At 38.9% G+C, this 23,462-nt stretch overlaps 1 protein-coding gene across 3 annotated transcripts in view; it reads right to left on the bottom strand.

Moving 5' to 3' along the window:
* The window catches only part of LOC103720749 (DNA-binding protein), a 94,768-nt gene extending 92,904 nt beyond the window's left edge, over positions 1-1,864 (bottom strand). Inside the window, exons 1-2 of one of the 3 annotated variants that reach the window (XM_039117076.3) lie at positions 1,481-1,864; positions 42-146 (exon numbers count right to left, since the gene is read on the bottom strand). In XM_039117076.3, coding sequence (XP_038973004.1) covers positions 42-146; positions 1,481-1,576 — 201 coding nt within the window. In that variant the 5' untranslated portion in view covers positions 1,577-1,864. The remainder of the gene's footprint in view (positions 1-41; positions 147-1,480) is intronic. The other 2 variants (XM_039117078.3, XM_039117077.3) reach the window with 2 other exon arrangements.
* Between the last annotated feature and the right edge of the window lie 21,598 nt (positions 1,865-23,462).

Raw genomic sequence — 23,462 nt, 5'->3', positions numbered from 1 at the left:
AAGAGCTAATTAAACACTAAGAGGACAGAACAAATACACACCTGAGCATCTGTACATTTCAGATTAAGAATAGCAGAACCCTTCTTTTGAGCAATATCTAAACTCTTTGATGATGATGAACCAAGAGATGCTGATATCTCAGCCTCCTAGAACAGCCATGGACAAAAAATGCATCAGCAATATACCAGTATTAGCAATCACAAGAAAAGGCTGCAACTTACAGATCTCATGAGATGCTCAGGATATTCATGGTGCAAGATATAGCACCTCAAAGCATGTGTTTTTTTTTAAATGCATTTAGTTAGGTGATCGTGAGGATAATTCATTTGGATGAGAATGACCAAATTATGAAGCAGCTCGCAGCTTAAATTCCATGATTAACTGAAACGCATATTATCATGTGTCAAGTTAGATCAGCAATCTCAGGAATGAAACAAGCTATAATTTTAGGGGGGACATGGAAAATAACTAACAATAACAACGTCTATTTGTGGGAAGTATGCGCGATCAATGACGAGAAAGCAACCGATTTAATAGGATGAATCGAACAACCATTTCTTTACTCAGTAATCATTCATGAAGTGCCTTTTCTAAAAACAGTGGTCATGCATTATGCTTACAGAAAACTGCAACAAGTCATCCAATCATCGCCTGACAATTACAAGGCTGGATTGAATTGTTCACTCCATCAACCACGAAACATGTTCACACAACGATTGAAATACCATGGTACGAGGTGTAACAGTAACATCAGTATGGAAGGTACCATGCTACTCTTCCTATCTACTACTGGTTTATCCAAGGTTTGAAATGACACAGTACGGTAAATACACAGCATGCCCTCAGTATGCCTCGGTGCATGGATACCCTACCGCAGTACGGTCACTATCCAAAACTTTTGTTCCCATGTAGCTGAAGGAGGTTCATGCTTAACTTGCTCAGCCATTTTCTCCGCAAAAGAGTACAAAATCACATGAGGCAAAGCAATGGTAGACCTCAAGCTTCCCAAAACTACGCCTCCCTTCCAACTGGTAGCAGGAATTTTTTTTCCTCTGCACTTTGAACAGAGCAGAAAGCATTTTAGACGCCAAGAAAATTAGAAAGCAGAACTGGCCGCTAACGTGATTGAACATTCGAGACCATTTATTCCCCACACGGCGACATTTCTAATTCTTGATCCTATAATAACAGCAACCTTGAGTAAAGGTTTAGGTGAAGTTGAACGTTGATGAAGGCTCCGGTTGGGCGACCTAAGTATTGGAAGCCAAGCTGTACTCCAGAAGTCCAATCCCACAGCGGGAACAAAATTGCATTCCTTAGCAACCAAAAAGTTCTAGTAGTAACGCTCATTGGCTACATGTCTTCAAGATTTAAACTTCAAGACTCGCAAAACCCGTAAATCTCAAATTCCACATGAGAAGAACAAACCAAATTCCCACTTATCACGGAGAGAAAAAGCGGAGATAGGAGGAGAGAGAACCTTTTCCAGATCGATTAGAGGGGTCATGACGGAGACGAATTGATCCACAGACAAGGAGGAGGATTTGTTGTGCGATTTCTCCCGTCGTCCCTCCATCTCGACTTGAATTTCAACACGGCTCGTCTTGCGGCCTCAACCAGTCAAGAGCCGGAAACCCCTGCGGAGCAGCCAGCGCCGTTCCCGAGGCAAGTGGGGGAGATCTGCCGCTTCGGGTTCTAGAACAGGGTTTAGGGCTGAAAATGGGCTCTGGGAGGCGTCGCACGCCCGCACAAAATCCTTCACATTTGTCCGATCCGGAGTCCTGCCAGTAAAATCTTTCTTTCTGTGACTTCAGCCCATGGCCTTCGGCAACTCCTCGTGCCCCTCGCATCACATCTTGGGGGGCGTTTGGTAACCCCGATCACCACAGTGATCTAAATATTGGGATGATTTGATCCCAATGATCTAAGATTACTGTATTTGATTGGCCATGATCCAGTGATTAAAAATCCCTGGGTATCCATAAGTAACTTATTTGGTATGGTATAGGGATTCAAGATCGCCGACCACATAATACCATAAATACCCCTGATATATCTTAGTCAGATTTTTTATGTGTTTTTAATTCTAATAAATTAAAAATGTAAGTCAATATGCTAATTCCTATAATAGCTCCGTAATTTTGTCACATATTTTACTTTTAGTAGCCCTTAATAAGTTTCTTTTGCTTATTCCCCTATAAAAAATTTCTTTTTGATTCTTTGACGACCATTCATGCTAATAAAATTTTTTATAGAGACAATGACCAAGCGATCTAGCGAAATGCCACATATTTTCAGTGTGACCAATTATCCTTAATGCAAAATGCCGCCAATTTTGGTACTGCAAAATTCCAAGATGAGCTGTTGCAGCACATAATTTTCATTTGATCATGAGAAAATAGAGGGGAATGGTTTAATGTCCTGAATATAATTTAGATAGAAAAGGCAAAACAGCAGCATATATACTAATAACACTAAGAATGCAGAATCGGCAATGACCAAAAGAGATAAATTACTTATGGACAATCAGCAATATCCAAGCGATCTAGCGAAATGCCACATATTTCCAATGTGACCAATTATCCTTAATGCAATATGCCGCCAATTTTGGTACTGCAAAATTCCAAGATGAGCTGTTGCATCACATAATTTCCATTTGATCATGAGAAAAGAGAGGGGAATGGTTCAATGTCCTGGAAAAATTTAGATAGAAAAGGCAAAACAACAGCATATATACTGATAACACTAAGAATTATAACATCCGAATCAATAAAAAGCCATAAACATCAAAACTCCACCAAATCCACAAACATCTAAAGTATAACTGTGAGGAGGTCTAGGTAGCATCACACTGGATCAAAGTCAAATGAGGGTCTATATGGACCGCCCTCTAACTGCTTTAGCACATATATTCTCTTGAGCTGTTGAGGCAGGGTAAAAAAGAAGTCAATTTTGGACTTATCTTTGCTAATGACCTTGAAAGAGTAGATGCCCTACAAGCCAATCGCAATATGTATTGCGAAGGGTTTTCTTTTAATTTTCTAAATCATGTACATGACATTTAATATAAATAAAAGCATTGTGTTTCATCATATACTGTTGATTATATTTGTGATGAACCCCTTAGAATAGGGCAATGGTTTTGAGGCTATGATGAGATCATACTAGTGAGACCTAAAATCCTAATCTTAAGAATTTCCAGTCGTTGGTACATTGAGTCGGGGATTAATGTTACCGGATAGACTGGCACGTCTTGTGTATGCTCGATGCAGAGGGTGATTGATCTCACAATCACTTGTGTGGAGACACTAATACAAAGATGTGGGCGCTCATTAGAGGAATGGGTTTACTGAATTGACCTGCCAAGAGAATATCTTATGAAGTCTTACTTACATGTCAAAAGATGATTTTCTTAGTGGGAGTTGTGCAACTGATCCTTTGACCTGAGATCACCACGGTATCTTATGCACATAAATCCATATTTTGGTTTACACTCATTCGTGACAATAAGTTATGTACGAGGTCTTCTGGATATGGTGGATTGTGTACGAAGATTATGAGTAGGTCAACAAGGAATCAATCACTTTTAGTAAGAGAAGATCGCATCCCTTTTATTGTAATCATATAATAATTCAGGGAGTCTTTGATCAAAGCAGAATAAAAATTAGAAAGAATTTATAATGTTTCATGATTCGAATTATCATTAGAAGATTAAGAGAAATATAAATATGAAATTGAGTTTGATATACATTCATACTCATATACATATTCAGGATGTAGTTTGATTGAAGGATTGAATTGCACGGTAACTTGCCACTGAAAGGTATTTTTGGTATTTCCACCAAATTTCATATTTTTCGAGTAGACATGACACGTTGCTAGACGTTAATCTTGTCTTATAGGTTTGATCGAATTAAAGAGTTTAATTCGATCACCAATTAGAAAGGATTCTAATTGTTAAGTTCAGGTTCGCGCAGTTTGGACCTAAATCGATTAGAAGAATTCTAATCAAGTTGGGTCAACTCGCACTCACACCTATTGCTGGCTAAGTATGGAACCCAATGGGTCACACACAAGAAAACTGATCCAGGGTCTAATTGGATTTGATCATATTTGCAAGATAAACATCCTAGCAGGTGTTGCAAACCTTAGCTCCTGATTCGAATTGGATTCGAATCTAATTCGAATTGGATTTGAATCTCATTCTTAATTGATCTAATTTGATTAGATCATATTCTAATATGGGTTAGCCAAGAGTTGGCACCTAATTGGCTTGGTTTGAGTCTAATTGGATTAGATTTGATAAATCATTCAATCTAGACCATTATATCTTGATCTACCATTGGATGAAGACATAATGGTGAGGTGGTTTGAACCCAATTGGATTGGGTTAGGTAGGACCTTTAATCATGAACATTTGATCTTCATCAGCCATTGGATGAAGACATAATGGAATCATGATGAGGCGCCTTGGATTGGAGCCCTTGGATCATCATCGAACCGTTGGATGATGACATAACTCCCTCTCCTTATGGTGCCTTGATTTATAGCCCTTGGATCATGTGATGATGGAATTCATGGCGTGATGGAGCCTCACATGGGCTAGTGGCATGATGATGATGGCATGAAGAGATGCTTCCTTGATTAGTAATGGATAAGACATTCTTATCTCTTTATCAGATAAGGATTACATCTTATCTCTCCATAATTTTTCTATCATGATATGCCCTCTCATCAAGAGGCACATCCCTTGGATCTCACGCCTCCCTTCATGGATGAAAGGATGGGATGCATGCATCCCTACGCCATCTCTAAAAGGGAGTCATTCCACCATATTCCTTCATCCCATTCCACCGCATTCTCTCTCCCTTGTCCCTTCTTTCTTACAAGAGTTTGTCTCTTTCTAGGATTGCTTCGAGGGTGTCCTAATCCAAGACAAGGTGGTCTTCTTTAGGACAAAAGAATTAGAAGTGATTTTAGAAAGTGGAAGAAAGTTAGAAAGGAAGGAAAGCAAGCCATTAGAATTTTTTGGAAGAATTCTGCATTAAGGATCAAAGTCTTTGGAGCTAAAGTCTTAAATCAAGTTTTCGTGTGGATCATCATTGGAGGGTGGACGCTTGGACGCCTTGTAGAGATCATTCATATTGGATTAGCGTTAGAGGTATTCTTCTATTCCTACATTTATATTTATATATCATTTGATTGTTACCATTAAGGTGATCTAGGCTTATAAGGGTTTCATGTTAAGGAACTTTATTAAGAAATTTTTTAAAATCCCTAGCTTCCGCTGCCCATTATGACATGTGAAAACCTTTCAGTGGTATCAGTGCCATCCTTAATTGGTTCAATCAAGTAATTATGCATGATGTATGATTGTTAAATTACAATGAGATAGTAATGTCATATGTTTAGAAGAATGTTGAATTATATGATTCATATATGATATGATATATAATAAAATGTCATGATATGAGATAGTATTATGTTATAAATGTCATGATATGAATTTTCATATGAAGATATATTAATTGATTTAGTCAATTGGTAATAATTTATACATACTATGAGATAGCCATGATGCATGATAGTTGGTTATGATTTATATATACTATGAGATAGATATATAATTTGTTGTAGAATATACAAAGACATGTTCAATATGTTACAATTATAGAATGTGCATGAGACCAGTAAGCCCTCAATAAAAATTATATTAAGTCATAGTATTGAAAAACTTTAAGCTGACCCATTCTAGAACAATTAATCTAATTGGTGTCTAAGGAAAGTACTAAAGGTGGTTCTCTAATTAGGACCTTACTCTCTGAGTAAGGGGAGTCTCCCACCTGCTTACCTGGCCAATTGTTTGATTGCCTATTATGGATAAGCTTAATATTGATAAAACACTACTGATATCCTTCCTTCATGCCTCGACATTATTATGTCAAGATCCATGCTAGTTTGTTGTGCAACCACAAGGCTTGCAATGGGGATTGATGTTATACTATCTTGGTGCATAAAGATGCTTACGGCATATTTTAATATGTTGCTTTGTTGTGCAACCACAAGGGCAATATTATTCGAATATGACTGTATGAAAATGAAGGGTCTAACTTAACTAAAATATTATAGTTTGCTGTGCAATCACAAGGCTATAAGTGTTTTAAGATGACAAGATAAAGTTGAGAATTGCATGAGATGCAATTGGAAAGAGTTTTCTACCTTTAAACTCATAAGAGTTTGTTGTGCAAACACAAGGCTTTTATGTGGAATTAGGAACTCAACCTCACTAAAGAAAAATTGGACTTTCTCGTTTATCATAGGAGAGGGCTATGATATTCGATAAAAATAGTGGGAGATGATTAGATAAAAGTTCTTATTTAATTGTATACATGTCATCATGATTGGTCTGTTTATGTTAGTTTTGTTCTTTGCATATGTAGAATAAATTCTGCATTAATGGCATCTTCACTATCACTAAGAGGCATCTTGGATGCCAACAAATTGACCGGTTCAAACTATGTGGACTAGTTGAGGAATTTAAAGATTGCACTCACTCAGGAGAAAATTTCCAACATCTTCGAAACCCCTGATCTTGGATCAATGGGGGATGATGCTACTAAAAGTAGTAAGATAAAGAGGAAGAAAGGAAAGAAAATCTTCGGATCAAGTACCTGTTTCCATTGCGGCAAGAAAGGCCACTGGAAAAGGAATTGCAAGAGTTTTCTTGCAACTGTAAAGCCTTGTTGCCCAAGGTGACAAGCCAAGAGGGGGGGTGAATTGGTTTTTCTAAATTTTTCAATCCCTTAATTTAAATCAATTGATGAGTGAGTAGTTTAGTTAATATTAATTAAGTGCGTGTAGTGAAGTTGGAATAATACACAATGCAAACACACAAGAAGTATAGTGGTTTGGTGCTCTTCTAAGCACCTACGTCCACTTTCCAAACGTCTCCTTGGGAATTCACTATAATCCCGCGGATTACAGTTGGATTGTTTTTCGGGCTCACAATCCAAAAACCTTTACACTTTGGTTTTCCGGGATCACCAATAACCTATGTTGGTTTTGCGGGCTCACCAACAACCTACATCGTTGGTTTTACGGGCTCACCAACAAATCTTACAAGAGTAAGTAAGAAGAAAGGGTTTGAAACTCCTAGATGAGCAAATATAACAATTTTACACTAAGAGAAGAGATGAAAAATAGTTATCGCTTTGAGGATGCTCTTCTCTTCTTTGCCTAGGTTGCTTCACTTCACAATAGGTTGGTGGAGCTGTTGAATGCATACTCAGATTGCTCAACCACCTCCTTTTTGAGACTTGAATGAAGAACCTTGATGAAGAATGCTAGGGCTTGCTTAAACTTGAATGCTCTATTGATTTTTTGAAAAAGATAACTTTCCACTAATGAATAGTGTCTCTTAAATACTTCCAAATCTCTATTGGTCACTTTCCATTCGTTAGATTTGAAAAACTAGCCGTTACTAGCCGTTGGGAGGTCAAAAAGTACTTCTGTAGAACCAGCCGTTATGCCCTTCTCCGTGCTGGGGTCGACCCAAACTTTCCTGAGGTCGACTCAACTTACTGTTCATTAGACTTGGGGTCGACTCAACCTTCTCTGGGGTCGACCCAAACTTTTCTGGGGTCGACCCTTGCTACAGTGGGGTCAGCCTTCTCAGGAATTACAGAACCTTGTATTTTCGGCTGTTTTCACTGAGGTCGACTCAACCTTTTTTGGGGTCGACCCATGCTACAGTGGGGTCGACCCCCCTCTCAGGGATTCCAGAGACATGGTTTTTGAGCACATATCCTTGGGGTCGGCTCATGTTTAGTTGGGGTCGGCTCCATTGGGGTCGACTCAAGTGTTCCTGGGGTCGGCTCCATCTGGGGTCGACTTAAGGAAACTTGGGGTCGGCCCTCTTAGTAAATTCCAGAGAGTTGTTTTTTTAAGGCTTTAAGCTGGGGTCGTGTTGCCCAAGGTGACAAGCCAAGAGGGGGGGGGGGGTGAATTGGTTTTTCTAACTTTTTGATTTCTTAATCGAGTTAATTGATGAGTAAGTAATTGTAGTAAAGTTAGAACAATGGACAATGCAAACACACAAGAATTATAGTGGTTCGGTGCTCTCCAAAGCACCTACATCCACTCCCCAAGCGACCCCTTAGAAATTCACTATAATTCCACGGATTACAGTTGGATTATTTTTCGGGCTCACAATCCAAAAACCTTTACACTTTGGTTTTCCGGGATCACCAAAAACCTATGTTGGTTTTACGGGCTCACCAACGAACCTTCATAGTTGGTTTTACGGGCTCACCAACAAACCTACACAGTTGATTTTACGGGCTCACCAACAAACCTTTACAAGGTGATTAAGAAGAAGAAAATTGAAACTCCTAAATGAGCAAGTATAACAACTATGAACTACAAAGAAGAGTTTAGAATATATTTATCGCTTTGATGAGACTTCTCTCTTCTTTATCAAGATAGCTTCACTCTTCAAGAGTTGGTGGAGCTCTTAATGCTTCTTTTAATCTGCTCAACCACTTCCTCTTTTCTCTTGAATGAAGTACTTGATTGAAGAAGGCTAGGGCTTTTCTCTTTTTTGAATAAGCTTTGATTTGATTGCTAAAGGTACTTTGTTCTGATAAATAGGGTCACTATAAATACTTTTCCACACCTTTTGGTCACTTCCCATTGGTCAGATTTCAAAAATAATCCGTTACTAGCCGTTGGGAGGTCAAAAGGTACTTCTGCAGAACTAGCCGTTATGCCTCTGCCCGTGCTGGGGTCGACCCAACCTTTACTGGGGTCGACTCTGAAGGATTTTAGCATGTTATAATGCGCAGCGGAAGTTAGAAATTTTAAAAATTTCTTGATAAAGTTTCTTAACATAAAACCCTTATAAGCCAAGATCACCTTAATGAAAGCAATCAAATAATATAATATAAATGCAGAAATAGAAGAATACCTCTAACGCTAATCCAATATGCAGAATTTCCACTAGGTGCCCAAGTGTTCACCCTCCAACGTTGATCCACACGAAAACTTGATTTAAGTCTTAAGCTCCAAAGACTTTGATCCTTAATGCAGAATTCTTAAAGAACTCTAATGGCTTGCTTTCCTTTCTTTCTATTTTTCTTTAACCTTCTAAAATCACTTCTAATCCTTTTGTCCTAAAGAAGACCACCTTGTCTTGGCTTAGGACACACTAGAAGCAATGCTAGAAAGAAAGAAACTAATGTAAGAAAGAAAGAAGAGAGGAGTGGGGTGGAGTTGGAATGATGAAACCCATGGAGTGCTAGCCTATTTATAATAGGTGTAGGGATGCATCTCCAAGGGATGCATCCCATCCACACATCCTTTCATGAAAAGACATCATCTAAGGGCCATATCAAATAAGAGGAGGTGCAGATCAAGTGAAGAGGTGTATCAAATGATATGTCCTTTCATGTGGTGTCATATTTTGACCAAGTCAACATCACATGCTAATCACATGTCCATCACGCCTCACCTCTTGATCTTTCATGATGATGATCCAAGGGCTCCAATGCAAGGCGCCATTCACTTGACCCATTATGTCTTCATCCAATGGTGGGATTAAGATCCAATGGTCAATTATGGTAGCCATCCTCTAACCCAATCCAATTGGGTTAAACCAACTCTCCATTATGTCTTCATCCAACGGTAGATCAAGATCTAACGGTCTAGATTGAATGATTTATTAAATCTAATCCAATTAGACTCAAACCAAGCCAATTAGGTGCCAACTCTTGGCTAACCCATATTAGAATATGATCTAATCAAATTAGATCAATTAAGAATCCGATTCGAATCCAATTCGAATCAGATTCGAATCCAATTCGAATTAGGAGCTAAGGTTTGCAACACCTGCTAGGATGTTTATCTTGCAAACATGATCTAATCCAATTAGACCCTTGATAAGTTTTCTTGTGTGTGACCCATTGGGTTCCATACTTAGCCAGCAATAGGTGTGAGTGCGAGTTGACCCAACTTGATTAGAACTCTTCTAATCGATTTAAGTCCAAACTGCGCGAACCCGAACTTAACAATTAGAATCCTTTCTAATTGGTGATCGAATTAACTCTTTAATTTGATCAAACCTATAAAACAAGATTGACGTCTAGCAACGTGTCATGTCTACCCGGAAAATATGGAATTTGGTGGAAATACCAAAAATACCCTTCAGTGGCAAGTTACCATGCAATTCAATCCTTTAATCAAACTGCATCCCAAATATGGATATGAGTATGAATATATGTCAAACTCAATTTCATATTCATATTTTTCTCAATCTTTTAATGATAATTCAAATAATGAAACATTAGAAACTCTCTCTAATTTTCATTCTACTTTGATCAAAGGTTTCCTGAATTATCATATGATTAGAATAAATAGGATGCTATCTTCTCTTACTAGAAGTGATTAATTCCTTGTTGACCTACTCATAATCTTCGTACACAATTCACCATATCCAGAAGACCTCGTACATAACTTATTGTCATGAATGAGTGTAAACCAAAATATGGGTTCATGTGCACAAGATACCATGGTGATCTCAGGTCATAGGATCAGTTGCACAACTCCCACTAAGAGAATCATCTTTTGACATGTAAGTAAGACTTCATAAGATTTCTCTTTGTAGGTCAATTCAGTGAACTCATTCCTCTAATGAGCACCCACATCTTTGTATTAGTGTCTCCACACAAATGATTGTGAGATCAATCATCCTCTGCATCGAGCATACATAAGACATGCCAGTCTTTCCGGTAATCATTGATCTCCGACTCAATGTACCAATGACTGGGAATATTTAAGATTAGGATTTTAGGATTTTAAGTCTCACTAGTATGATCTCATCATAGTCTTAAAACCATTGCCCTAAACTAAGGAGTTTATCATAAATATAATCAACAGCATATGATAAAACATAACGCCTTTATTCATATTTAAATGTCATGTACATGATTTGGACAAATCAAAAGAAAAAATCTTTCGCAATACATATTGCGATTGGCTTGTAGGGCATCTACTCTTTCAATCTCCCACTTGCACTAAAGCCAATCGCTCTTATATTTTATCCCCATACAATCGAGGTGGCGATCGAACTGCTGTTGTGGTAGAGCTTTAGTGAACGGGTCTGCTAAGTTGTTCTTTGTGTCTACTCGTTCAATGACTATGTCTTGTCTCTCGACGATCTCTCGAACGAGGTGAAAGCGTCTTAGAATGTGCTTGGATTTGTGATGAGATCTTGGTTCCTTTGCTTGAGCAACAGCTCCAGTGTTGTCACAATAAACTGAAACTGGTCCAGCAATCTCAGGAACTACTCCCAACTCAGCGATGAACTTCTTCATCCAGACAGCTTCCTTAGCGGCTTCACTTACAGCGATGTATTCTGCCTCAGTAGTTGAGTCAGCTACAGTTTGCTGCTTGGAACTCTTCCAGCTCACTGCACCACCATTTAGGGTAAAGACATACCCTGAAGTGGACTTGCTATCATCTGGATCTGATTGAAAACTAGAATCAGAAAATCCTTCTAGTTTCAACTCAGATCCTCCATAAACTAGAAAAATATCTTTAGTCCTTCTTAAGTACTTAAGAATATTTTTCACAGCTATCCAATGATTTTCTCCTGGATCAGCCTGGAATCTGCTTGTTATGCCTAAGGCATAAGCAACATCAGGCCTAGTACATAGCATAGCATATATAATTGATCCTACTGCCGAAGCATAGGGAATAGAATTCATTCTATTCCTCTCTTCAGATGTCTTAGGAGACATCTTCTTAGAGAGACGTATGCCATGACTCATAGGTAAGTAACCTCTTTTACTTCCTTCCATGCTGAATCTTTTTAGCACACGATCTATGTACTTAGACTGGGACAAGCCTAGCATCCTTTTAGATCTATCCCTATAGATCTTTATACCAAGTATATAGGATGCTTCTCCCAAGTCTTTCATGGAAAAGCTTTTTGATAGCCAAGTCTTGACCGATTGTAACATTGGAATATCATTTCCAATGATTAGTATGTCATCTACATACAATATTAAGAAGACAACGGCACTCCCACTAGTCTTCTTGTACACACATGGTTCATCCACATTTTTGATAAAACCAAACTCTTTGACTGTTGTATCAAAACGGATGTTCCAACTCCTCGATGCTTGCTTTAATCCATAAATGGATCTCTTAAGCTTGCATACTTGATTTGCTCTCCCACTTGAGACAAATCCTTCTGGCTGTGTCATGTAAACCTCTTCCTCAAGATAACCATTAAGGAAGGCGGTTTTGACATCCATCTGCCAAATTTCATAATCATAGTATGCAGCTATTGCAAGCAAAATCCGAATAGATTTAAGCATGGCAACTGGTGAAAAAGTTTCATCATAGTCAATTCCTTGCTTTTGCCTGAAACCTTTTGCCACCAATCTAGCCTTGTAGGTTTCTACTTGGCCATCTGCTCCAATCTTCTTCTTATAGACCCATTTGCAACCTATAGGGTTAACACCTTCTGGTGCATCAACCAAAGTCCATACTTGGTTGGTATACATAGAGTCTATTTCGGATTTCATAGCTTCTAACCATTTGTTAGAGTCATTACTCATGATAGCTTCCGAATAGGTCAGAGGATCATCATTTTCGATGATGTGGGCTTCATCATTCTCAATGATAAACCCATACCTCTTAGGTGCATTTCGCACTCTATCTGACCTTTGGAGAGGAGATGTGTGTTGTGGTTGTACTTCATCAATGGGTACATTTGGTTGAAGAATTTCTTGTGTTTCTATTTGTAGGTCTTGAACTTCATTAAGTTCAATTCTTCTTTCACTGCCCTTTTCTAAGATAAACTCTTTTTCTAAGAAAGTGGCATGCCTACTAACAAATACCTTTTGTTCAGTAGGGTGATAGAAGAGATATCCAATACTTTCTTTGGAATAACCTATAAATGTACATTTATCTGATCTAGCACTTAGCTTATGTCCAAAATTTCTTTTGACATATGCTTGGCAGCCCCATATTTTAAAATATTTAAGATTGGGCTTTCTACCTCTCCATATCTCATATGGAGTACTAGATACAGATTTTGAAGGTATCCTGTTTAGCACATATGTAGCAGTTTCTAAGGCATAACCCCAGAAGGAAATAGGAAAATCTGTAAAGCACATCATGGATCTTACCATATCTAATAGAGTACGATTCCTCCGTTCAGCTACACCATTTAGTTGTGGCGTATACGGAGGTGTCCATTCAGAGAGAATGCCCTTTTCTTTAAGATGATTTAAAAATTCACTAGAAAGGTATTCACCTCCTCGATCAGATCGAAGGATTTTAATACACTTTCCAGTTTGTTTTTCAACCATACTTTGATACTCTTTAAACTTATCAAAGGCTTCGTATTTATGTTTCATAAGATACACAAATCCGAATCTTGATAAATCATCAGTGAATGTGATGAAGTAAGAGTATCCACCTCTAGCTGGAGTTGTCATAGGACCACATACATCTGTATGTATAAGTCCTAATAACTCACTTGCCCTTTCTCCATGTCCAGTGAATGGAGACTTGGTCATTTTTCCCATAAGACAAGATTCACAAGTTCCTAATGATTCATAATCATAAGGATCAAAGAACTCTTCTTTGTATAACTTGTTAATTCTTGATTCACTTATGTGACCAAGTCGGCAATGCCAAAGGAGGGTATTATTCACTTCCTCTCTCTTTCTTTTATTGCTTTTATTAATATGAAAGACATTGTCATTAAGTAATAAAACTAGAAGACCATTTTTCATAATGCCATTGCAAAGATGCTTATTAGAAAAATAAATAGAGCAACCATTGCCCTTTCCATTAATTTCAAAACCTTTCTTTAACAACAAAGGAATGGAAATTACATTTCTAATAATTTTGGGCATATAATAACAATCTTCTAATTGTAGGAGCTTTTTCGAAGGCAATTCCAAGTTGTAGGTTCCAACAGCTTCAGCCTGGATGGACTCTCCTCCAGCGCCATACAGCTCGAAGTCACCTTTCTTCAAAATTTTAATTTTCTGTAGTCCATGCAAAGATTTGCAAATGTGAAAACCACAGCCGGTATCCAATACCCATGAATTTGAATTTGAAGAACTTAATGACAAGTTGGCATGTAACATAAACATACCTTTTGATGCAACTCTTGCATCGGTCTTCATACTTGCAAGAAAACTCTTGCAATTCCTTTTCCAGTGGCCAGCTTTGCCGCAATGAAAACAGGTACTTGATCCGGAGTTTTTCTTTCCTTTTTTCTTTTTGATGCTACTCTTGGGGTTCAATCGTTTCTTAGAACCCTTATTTCCCGATTTCCTCATAGAGGTGCTATTTATAAGAAGGAGTGGACCTTTATCCTTCTTAATATGCCCTTCAGCTGTTTTGAGCATATTTAACAGCTCGGGCAGGGAGGTGTTCAGCTTGTTCATGTGAAAGTTCACAACAAACTGAGAGAATGAATCAGGCAGTGATTGCAGGATCAAATCCTGACTGAGCTCACTATCCATAGCAAAACCTAATTGACTTAATCTGGTGATCAAGTCTATAACCATAAGAACATGGTTTTGCACTGGAGTTCCTTCATTCATTCTAGCACGGAACAACTGCTTAGATATCTCATACCTAGCAGTCCTGCTTTGTTCTCCATACAACTCTTTTAAATTGAGAAGTATGGATTGAGTATCCATGCCTTCATGTTGCCTCTGTAATTCATTGTTCATAGAGGCAAGTATGATACATTTGACAGTCACACTGTCATTTTTCCACATCTTATGTGTGGCAACCTCCTCTTCTGTAGCATCATCCCCTAGATCTCCAAGATCAGGGGTTTCAAGTATATAGGAAATTTTCTCCTGAGTGAGTACTATCTTTAAATTCCTCAACCAGTCCACATAGTTTGGTCCGGTCAACTTGTTGGCATCTAAGATGCCTCTTAGTGAAAGTGAAGAAGCCATTTAATAATTCTACATATGCAAAACAAAACTAATATAAGCAGACCAATCATGATGACATGTTTGCAACTAGATAAGGACTTTAATCTAATTTGTCTCCTACTATTTTTATCGAATATCATAGCCCTCTCCTATGATAAACGTGAAAATATAATTTTTCTTAGTAGGGTTGAGATCCTAATTCATCATAAAAAGCCTTGTGTTTACACAACAAACTCTTATGAGTTCAAAGGTAGGAAACTCTTTCCAATTGCATCTCATGCAATTCTCAACTTTATCTTGTCCTCTTAAAATACTTATTGCCTTGTGTTAGCACAACAAACAATAATATTTTAGTTAAGTCAAACTCTTCATTTCCATATAGTCATATTCGAATAATATTGCCCTTGTGGTTGCACAACAAGGCAATATATTAAAATATGCCATAAGCATCTTAATGCACCAAGACAGTATAACATCAGTCCCCATTGCAAGTCTTGTGTTAGCACAACAAACTAGCATGGATCTTGACATAATAATATCGAGGCATGAAGGAAGGCTATCAATAGTGTTATATCAATATTAGGCTTATCCATAATAGGCAATCAAACAATTGGCCAGGTAAGCAGGTGGGAGGCTCCCCTTACTCAGAGAGTAAGGTCCTAATTAAGTAACCACCTTTAGTGCTTTCCTTAGACACCAATTAGATTAATTGTTCTAGAATGGGTTAGTTCAAAGTTTTTCAACACTATGACTTAATATAATTTTTATTGAGGGCTTACTAGTCTCTAGCACATTCTTTAATTGTAACATACATTTAACATGTCTAAAATAAACTATTATGCATCATGGCTATCTCATAGCATGTATAAATCATAAGCAATTAATTAACATGCTTCAACATATTTTCATATGGAAAATTTCATATCATGATATTTTATTACATAACATATCATATATTAATCATACATTTCAGCATTTCTCTAAGCATATGACATTACTATCTCATAGTAAATTAATAATCATACATCATACATAATTATTTGATTGAACCAATTAAGGATGGCTCTGATACCACTTGAAGGGGGAGTCTCCACTCCTACATGGATTCGGTCCTATTAAAAATAGGGTGACACCCATGTATACCTATCAGAGCACGCATCTCTATACGCCTCCGGACGGAGAGCCACGCTTCGTCACACGATCACGTGTGAGAGTTTCCGGAGATCGGTCACAACTCTTGGACCTTTGCTCTGATACCACTTGAAGGATTTTAGCATGTTATAATGCGCAGCGGAAGTTAGGAATTTTAAAAATTTCTTGATAAAGTTCCTTAACATAAAACCCTTATAAGCCAAGATCACCTTAATGAAAGCAATCAAATAATATAATATAAATGCAGAAATAGAAGAATACCTCTAACGCTAATCCAATATGCAGAATTTCCACTAGGTGCCCAAGTGTTCACCCTCCAACGTTGATCCACACGAAAACTTGATTTAAGTCTTAAGCTCCAAAGACTTTGATCCTTAATGCAGAATTCTTAAAGAACTCTAATGGCTTGCTTTCCTTTCTTTCTATTTTTCTTTAACCTTCTAAAATCACTTCTAATCCTTTTGTCCTAAAGAAGACCACCTTGTCTTGGCTTAGGACACACTAGAAGCAATGCTAGAAAGAAAGAAACTAATGTAAGAAAGAAAGAAGAGAGGAGTGGGGTGGAGTTGGAATGATGAAACCCATGGAGTGCTAGCCTATTTATAATAGGTGTAGGGATGCATCTCCAAGGGATGCATCCCATCCACACATCCTTTCATGAAAAGACATCATCTAAGGGCCATATCAAATAAGAGGAGGTGCAGATCAAGTGAAGAGGTGTATCAAATGATATGTCCTTTCATGTGGTGTCATATTTTGACCAAGTCAACATCACATGCTAATCACATGTCCATCACGCCTCACCTCTTGATCTTTCATGATGATGATCCAAGGGCTCCAATGCAAGGCGCCATTCACTTGACCCATTATGTCTTCATCCAATGGTGGGATTAAGATCCAATGGTCAATTATGGTAGCCATCCTCTAACCCAATCCAATTGGGTTAAACCAACTCTCCATTATGTCTTCATCCAACGGTAGATCAAGATCTAACGGTCTAGATTGAATGATTTATTAAATCTAATCCAATTAGACTCAAACCAAGCCAATTAGGTGCCAACTCTTGGCTAACCCATATTAGAATATGATCTAATCAAATTAGATCAATTAAGAATCCGATTCGAATCCAATTCGAATCAGATTCGAATCCAATTCGAATTAGGAGCTAAGGTTTGCAACACCTGCTAGGATGTTTATCTTGCAAACATGATCTAATCCAATTAGACCCTTGATAAGTTTTCTTGTGTGTGACCCATTGGGTTCCATACTTAGCCAGCAATAGGTGTGAGTGCGAGTTGACCCAACTTGATTAGAACTCTTCTAATCGATTTAAGTCCAAACTGCGCGAACCCGAACTTAACAATTAGAATCCTTTCTAATTGGTGATCGAATTAACTCTTTAATTTGATCAAACCTATAAAACAAGATTGACGTCTAGCAACGTGTCATGTCTACCCGGAAAATATGGAATTTGGTGGAAATACCAAAAATACCCTTCAGTGGCAAGTTACCATGCAATTCAATCCTTTAATCAAACTGCATCCCAAATATGCATATGAGTATGAATATATGTCAAACTCAATTTCATATTCATATTTTTCTCAATCTTTTAATGATAATTCAAATAATGAAACATTAGAAACTCTTTCTAATTTTCATTCTACTTTGATCAAAGGTTTCCTGAATTATCATATGATTAGAATAAATAGGATGCTATCTTCTCTTACTAGAAGTGATTAATTCCTTGTTGACCTACTCATAATCTTCGTACACAATTCACCATATCCAGAAGACCTCGTACATAACTTATTGTCATGAATGAGTGTAAACCAAAATATGGGTTCATGTGCACAAGATACCATGGTGATCTCAGGTCATAGGATCAGTTGCACAACTCCCACTAAGAGAATCATCTTTTGACATGTAAGTAAGACTTCATAAGATTTCTCTTTGTAGGTCAATTCAGTGAACTCATTCCTCTAATGAGCACCCACATCTTTGTATTAGTGTCTCCACACAAATGATTGTGAGATCAATCATCCTCTGCATCGAGCATACATAAGACATGCCAGTCTTTCCGGTAATCATTGATCCCCGACTCAATGTACCAATGACTGGGAATATTTAAGATTAGGATTTTAGGATTTTAAGTCTCACTAGTATGATCTCATCATAGTCTTAAAACCATTGCCCTAAACTAAGGAGTTTATCATAAATATAATCAACAGCATATGATAAAACATAACGCCTTTATTCATATTTAAATGTCATGTACATGATTTGGACAAATCAAAAGAAAAAACCTTTCGCAATACATATTGCGATTGGCTTGTAGGGCATCTACTCTTTCAGACTCAACTTACTGTTCATCAGACTTGGGGTCGACTCAACTTCCAGTGGGGTCGACCCAACTTTCACTGGGGTCGACTCCTGCTACAATGGGGTCGGCCCTCTCAGGAAACACAGAACCTTGTATTTCGGCTGCTTGTCACTGGGGTCGACTCAACTCTTTTTGGGGTCGACTCAAGCCATACATGGGGTCGACTCTAGTTACTGTTCATCTGTGTCATTTTTGCAGGGGTGTGCCAGATGGTTCCATGATGTGCCAGGGTCGACTCCACTAATGTTGGGGGTCGACTCATTCCACACTTTCCTGCATCTTAAGGTTAGATTTATCCACATAGTCAAAGAGATATATTCCAAGTAATTTTTAGTGTATGTCATGGTAGTGCTACATACTCTTAATCAACAAAGATCACGGTTTTTCCCTTAAGAGTAAATTTCACTTGAAACCTTGCTAAAATAAAATTAAGAATTCTCGATCCCTCTTCTATCACACATCTCGTTGTTAATCATTGAAGGACATTAAGATCTCATTCTCTTAAGGTATCTAGGGTGTCATATTCATTAGATATTTTCTCAATGGTTGTGTTAATCATCAAAATAACACTATTATCCTCAATCTCCCCCTTTTTGATGATTACAAAATATTGAGTATAAACAGATTGATACTTATATTGAAATTAGGAGTTTTGTTTTAGAAAGAGCTCGAATTGCTGAATTTCAGCTTTTCAAATTTGAAAGTGAATACTCCCTCTCTTTCATCTAAATATTGCCAATTACAACTTTTGATTTTCTCCCTCTTTCTTTTGTAATTGGTTAAGAATGAAACTTCAAAGATTTTAGATAATGCAAGAGTTTTAGGTTATGTATCGAGGCACTAGAAGTATGTGCCAAATTCAGAAATTTTGATTGATAATTCAGACTTTCTTGTTTTAAAAATTTTTATTGTTACATATTGCTCCCCCTTAAGTGAATATTAATTCTCCCTATAATTTTCAAACTTATTTCTCCCTTTATATCGCAACATCTTTCTTTTCTTACTTCTCCCCCTTTTTGTTATCATCAAACAAGTGTATAGCAATAAATAAGTAGAAACAGTAATTGATCAAAAATGCATATCAAAAGTTGAAATTTCATTAATCAAAATGGAACATTATTGTACATTAATATCAAAAGTACAATGTTCTAAAGTTAAGATGCAAAGTACATCAACCAAGTAGAATACATATGAAAACTAGATAAATCCTAGGCACTAGTCATGATGGACTCCTATAGTGCTACCATCGGGCCTAGGGAGAATCTAAGGGCTGTGATCTAGTCCTCATCCTTCTGGCATAAGTGGCGAGGGGAGGTCGAGCTTGATGGGACTGAGTCTGGCATGGAGCTCGGTGAGCTGGGTGACTCTGTGCCGAAACTTCTGACTCAGCTACTCGGGGCACAGATGGACCATGAGTCGCTCTCTCTCTCTCTGTAATGTGACCACCTGGTCTCGGAGGTCTCTAATCTCAGTAGTCATACTATCCATCCTGCTCATCATCCCATCAGAAAGAGTCCTCACCTGAGCTGACACAAGCTCAGTCATCCTACTCCAAAACTCCTCTGTGCACCCCGTAGGTACAGATGACGACTGTCTAGCCTCTGAAGGTGCCGTAGGATGATCCTCAGGTACCTCAGCCTCACGGATGGGGTCTCCAACTTCTGGTGCATCACCCTCCGGTGCATGTATCCCTGCTCCCCCACGTACCCACTGCCCGTTCACCTTCTCATAACCCATACGGACTAGTGACCGTGCAGTGTAAGTGTCAGTAAATAAAAAATGCCTGGAGATTTCTTCCTCCACAGATATGTCATGCTGTCGAAAGATCAGGGTGAGTATCATACCATAGGGCAGGAAAACTTCCGATTTGCATATAGCCTCCCTCATCTGCCTGATCATCAAAGCTGGGAGGTTCGGGGAATACCCTGAATGACATGCTCCATAATGACCAAATCTCGCTCAGAGATGTGATCAAATCTCCCACTTTTTGGAAACAAGATTCGACCTATGAAGTTGTGCAACAACCTCATCTCAGCTGATAGAGAGCTAGCTGTCACATTTTCGGAATAGTCAAAATCATCTCTCTTAAAGATCAACTGTAGAGCTCTCAACTTGCTTTCCGGCCTTTCTGGAGTTGCACCTTCGCAGGGAAGATGGAGCAACTCACTCAAACTTTCTTCTGAAATCCTAACCTTTATCCCTCGGACCTCAGACACAAGCCCTCCCATTCCAATTTTTAGGAAGGCATAAAACTCATGAACCAAGCCTGAGTAGGTTACCAAATTTAGGGAGCAAAGATACTCCCATCCTTGCCTTTGGACCCAATCACCTAAACGGAACCCTTCTTGATTCAAAAATTCGGAGTGGATCCTTCTCCTCGTGGTTACCGGTCTCTCCGCATATTTTGCAAGTTGTACGGAGGGGGAAGGAGGTGGTGGAGGTTGTTGGAAATTATGTCCTAAATCCAATCAATTGTTGATTGTAAATGTATTTGAATCAATTATAAATAACATGATATTTATTCATCACCAGAACATCTTCACAAACTCCGATGTGATGAAGTCCTTAGGACTGCTTTGTATAATGAAATATGATTTTGTCACACAGGTCCTTAAATGTTCATGACCGTATGATATACTATTAATAGGACGATAGTATTATCGGGCGTAGGTCATTGTGTATCATAATTGTTGGTTGTCTTCCAAACCAAAGAGTATAGAGATACTAGTGTGGTATACAGGTGAATGGTAGTGTACGTTCACTGAACGTGACCAATTGACAGACTCTCTCTTGTCAAGAGTTGTTCCGAGTGGATATGGGTATATGTATCCTTTAGACCTGAGATTGCAACCAGTGGCTTGCAAGCAACTCACTGTACTTTGGTGCTGGACTACCTAGATTTCTAATCCAGCAACGAAAGGTTTCTGGGTCCAGTCAAATACTTGTGGTAGTCAGTTGCAAATCAAGATGGGATTGACCTTCCTTAGGAATAAGGGTGAATGCCTTGTGTTTTCAATTAAGTAGTACCCTGGCCAGAAAAAGTCAAATCCTATCACTTGACTTATTGAATTGAAACATATTTCCGGATGGATCGTTTCAAGGTAGACAGACTCTGAACCCACCCTGGGCATTTTCTGGTCAAGAGGATGAATTATGCGGTAACCATGGTCCATAGGTTCTAGAATGTTGCTTTGCATCTATTCGGCCTATCCGGTCGTCGGGTCCCATTGCTAGATGGTTACTTCGATTAGTGCAGGAAGTATTCTTGTACTACCGGCTTAGGCTCGAACCTGTGAGGTCACACGCTTAGAAGTTTCTGGATTGATCAAATGGTTGATTGACGATTGAGAATCGTCTAGAGGTAAAATAGTCAATGTGATTGACTGATTGCCCTAAGAAATTGTTGCTTGGAAAAGTTAATTGGTGATTGGATCACTGATTAGACTCAATTTGCCCCCAACCAAATTAGATTTGGCTTGAGTCAAATTGAACTTGGACTTCTTGCCCATGTGGGACCCACATACTGTATGTGGGACCCACGTCCTGCATATGTGGGACCCACATACTGTATGTGGGACCCACGTCCTGCTTAGGTGGGACCCACATACTGTATGTGGGATCCACATCCCGATCGCCCTCCAGGCCACGTCATCCTTTTACATGAGTGACACGTGGCGGAGCAGGACACCTCTTTTGCTTGCATGCGTGACATGTGGCGGAGCAGGACACCTCTTTTGCTTGCATGTGTGACATATGGCGGGCCTGAATACCTCACACTCCTCCTGATGTCATCCATGACCTCATCTGCCTCATTAGGTCATCCATGATATCGCCCTCCAGGCCACCTCACCCCTTTGCATGCGTGACACGTGGCGAAGCAGGACACATCTTTTTCTTGCATGTGTGACATGTGTCCTGGCAAGACACCTCACAGGACACCTCATAGGGACACCTCACCTTCTTCTTAGCCTATAAATAGGCCACCCCTCTTCCTTCTTCTCTACACAAAAGATCAAGAGCACCAGAGAAAGAGAGTGAGAGGAGAGAGTAGCTCTGAAGGTGAAAGCCCAAGAAGGAGTTCTTGAGCTGTGAAGGTCCATCTTCTTCCTTCTCCATTTCAGCTAACCTTCTGCCTCCCTGCGAGCTAGCACTCCCGGGGAAGCTGATCATTCCGGAGCTTCGCGTGGACGAGTCATCGAGGCCGGACGCTTGTGCGGCTGCGAAGCATCCTTGAAAGAACCCCCTTTTAAAGGTAAGAGACCTGATCTCTTTTACGGTTGAGATATGATATCAATCTTCAAATCACAAGAAGTTGTGATTTATGCATATTTATTCGAATCACACAATCCTCGGAATCTGAGGGCTTTGTGATATTTGGTGTCAAAGCAAAGGATTAGTGGAGACTATCCGATTTCCGGAAACTCTCACGCGTGATCGTGTGACGAAGCGTGGCTCTCCACCCGGGGGCTCATATGATGAGTGCTTTAATAGGCACGCGCGGGTGTCACCCTATGTATTGGGAATGAGCCCGCGCCACATGTGATGTGCAGTGGAAGACTGTCTTCGACTGGTACCAGAGTTAAAATATCTAAAATATCAAGCATGTTATGGGTTAAAATATTTGGAGTTGAAGATCTTGATCTAACGGCTTGGGGAAGCTATCTTCTACTATTTGGAGATGATTGGAAGCAATTGAAAAGTGAAAAATAGGATTTTAGGAAGAGGATAATGCCCTAGAATAGCTCACGAGTCCCCCTTTTAAAAGTGGGGTCCCGTCGTTGGGTCGACCCCAGATTTTTCTTGGGTCGACTCAACGTGGGGTCGACCCCATTCTGGCTCGGGTCAGCCCCAGTTCAGACCAAATTTTTTTTTTTTTAAATTCTTCCTTTCTTCCAATCCTTACCAAATCTTCATGGGACAATGATACAAGAGTAAGGAGTCTATAAATGCCTAGTTTA

The sequence above is a fragment of the Phoenix dactylifera genome, chromosome 1, assembly GCF_051530095.1.
Source record: "Phoenix dactylifera cultivar Ajwa chromosome 1, Ajwa_hap1_PhDact_Kaust_v1.1, whole genome shotgun sequence".
NCBI classification, from domain to species: domain Eukaryota; kingdom Viridiplantae; phylum Streptophyta; class Magnoliopsida; order Arecales; family Arecaceae; genus Phoenix; species Phoenix dactylifera.
Note: the sequence above shows the minus strand (reverse complement) of the source record. Positions and strands in the feature narration are given on the sequence as shown.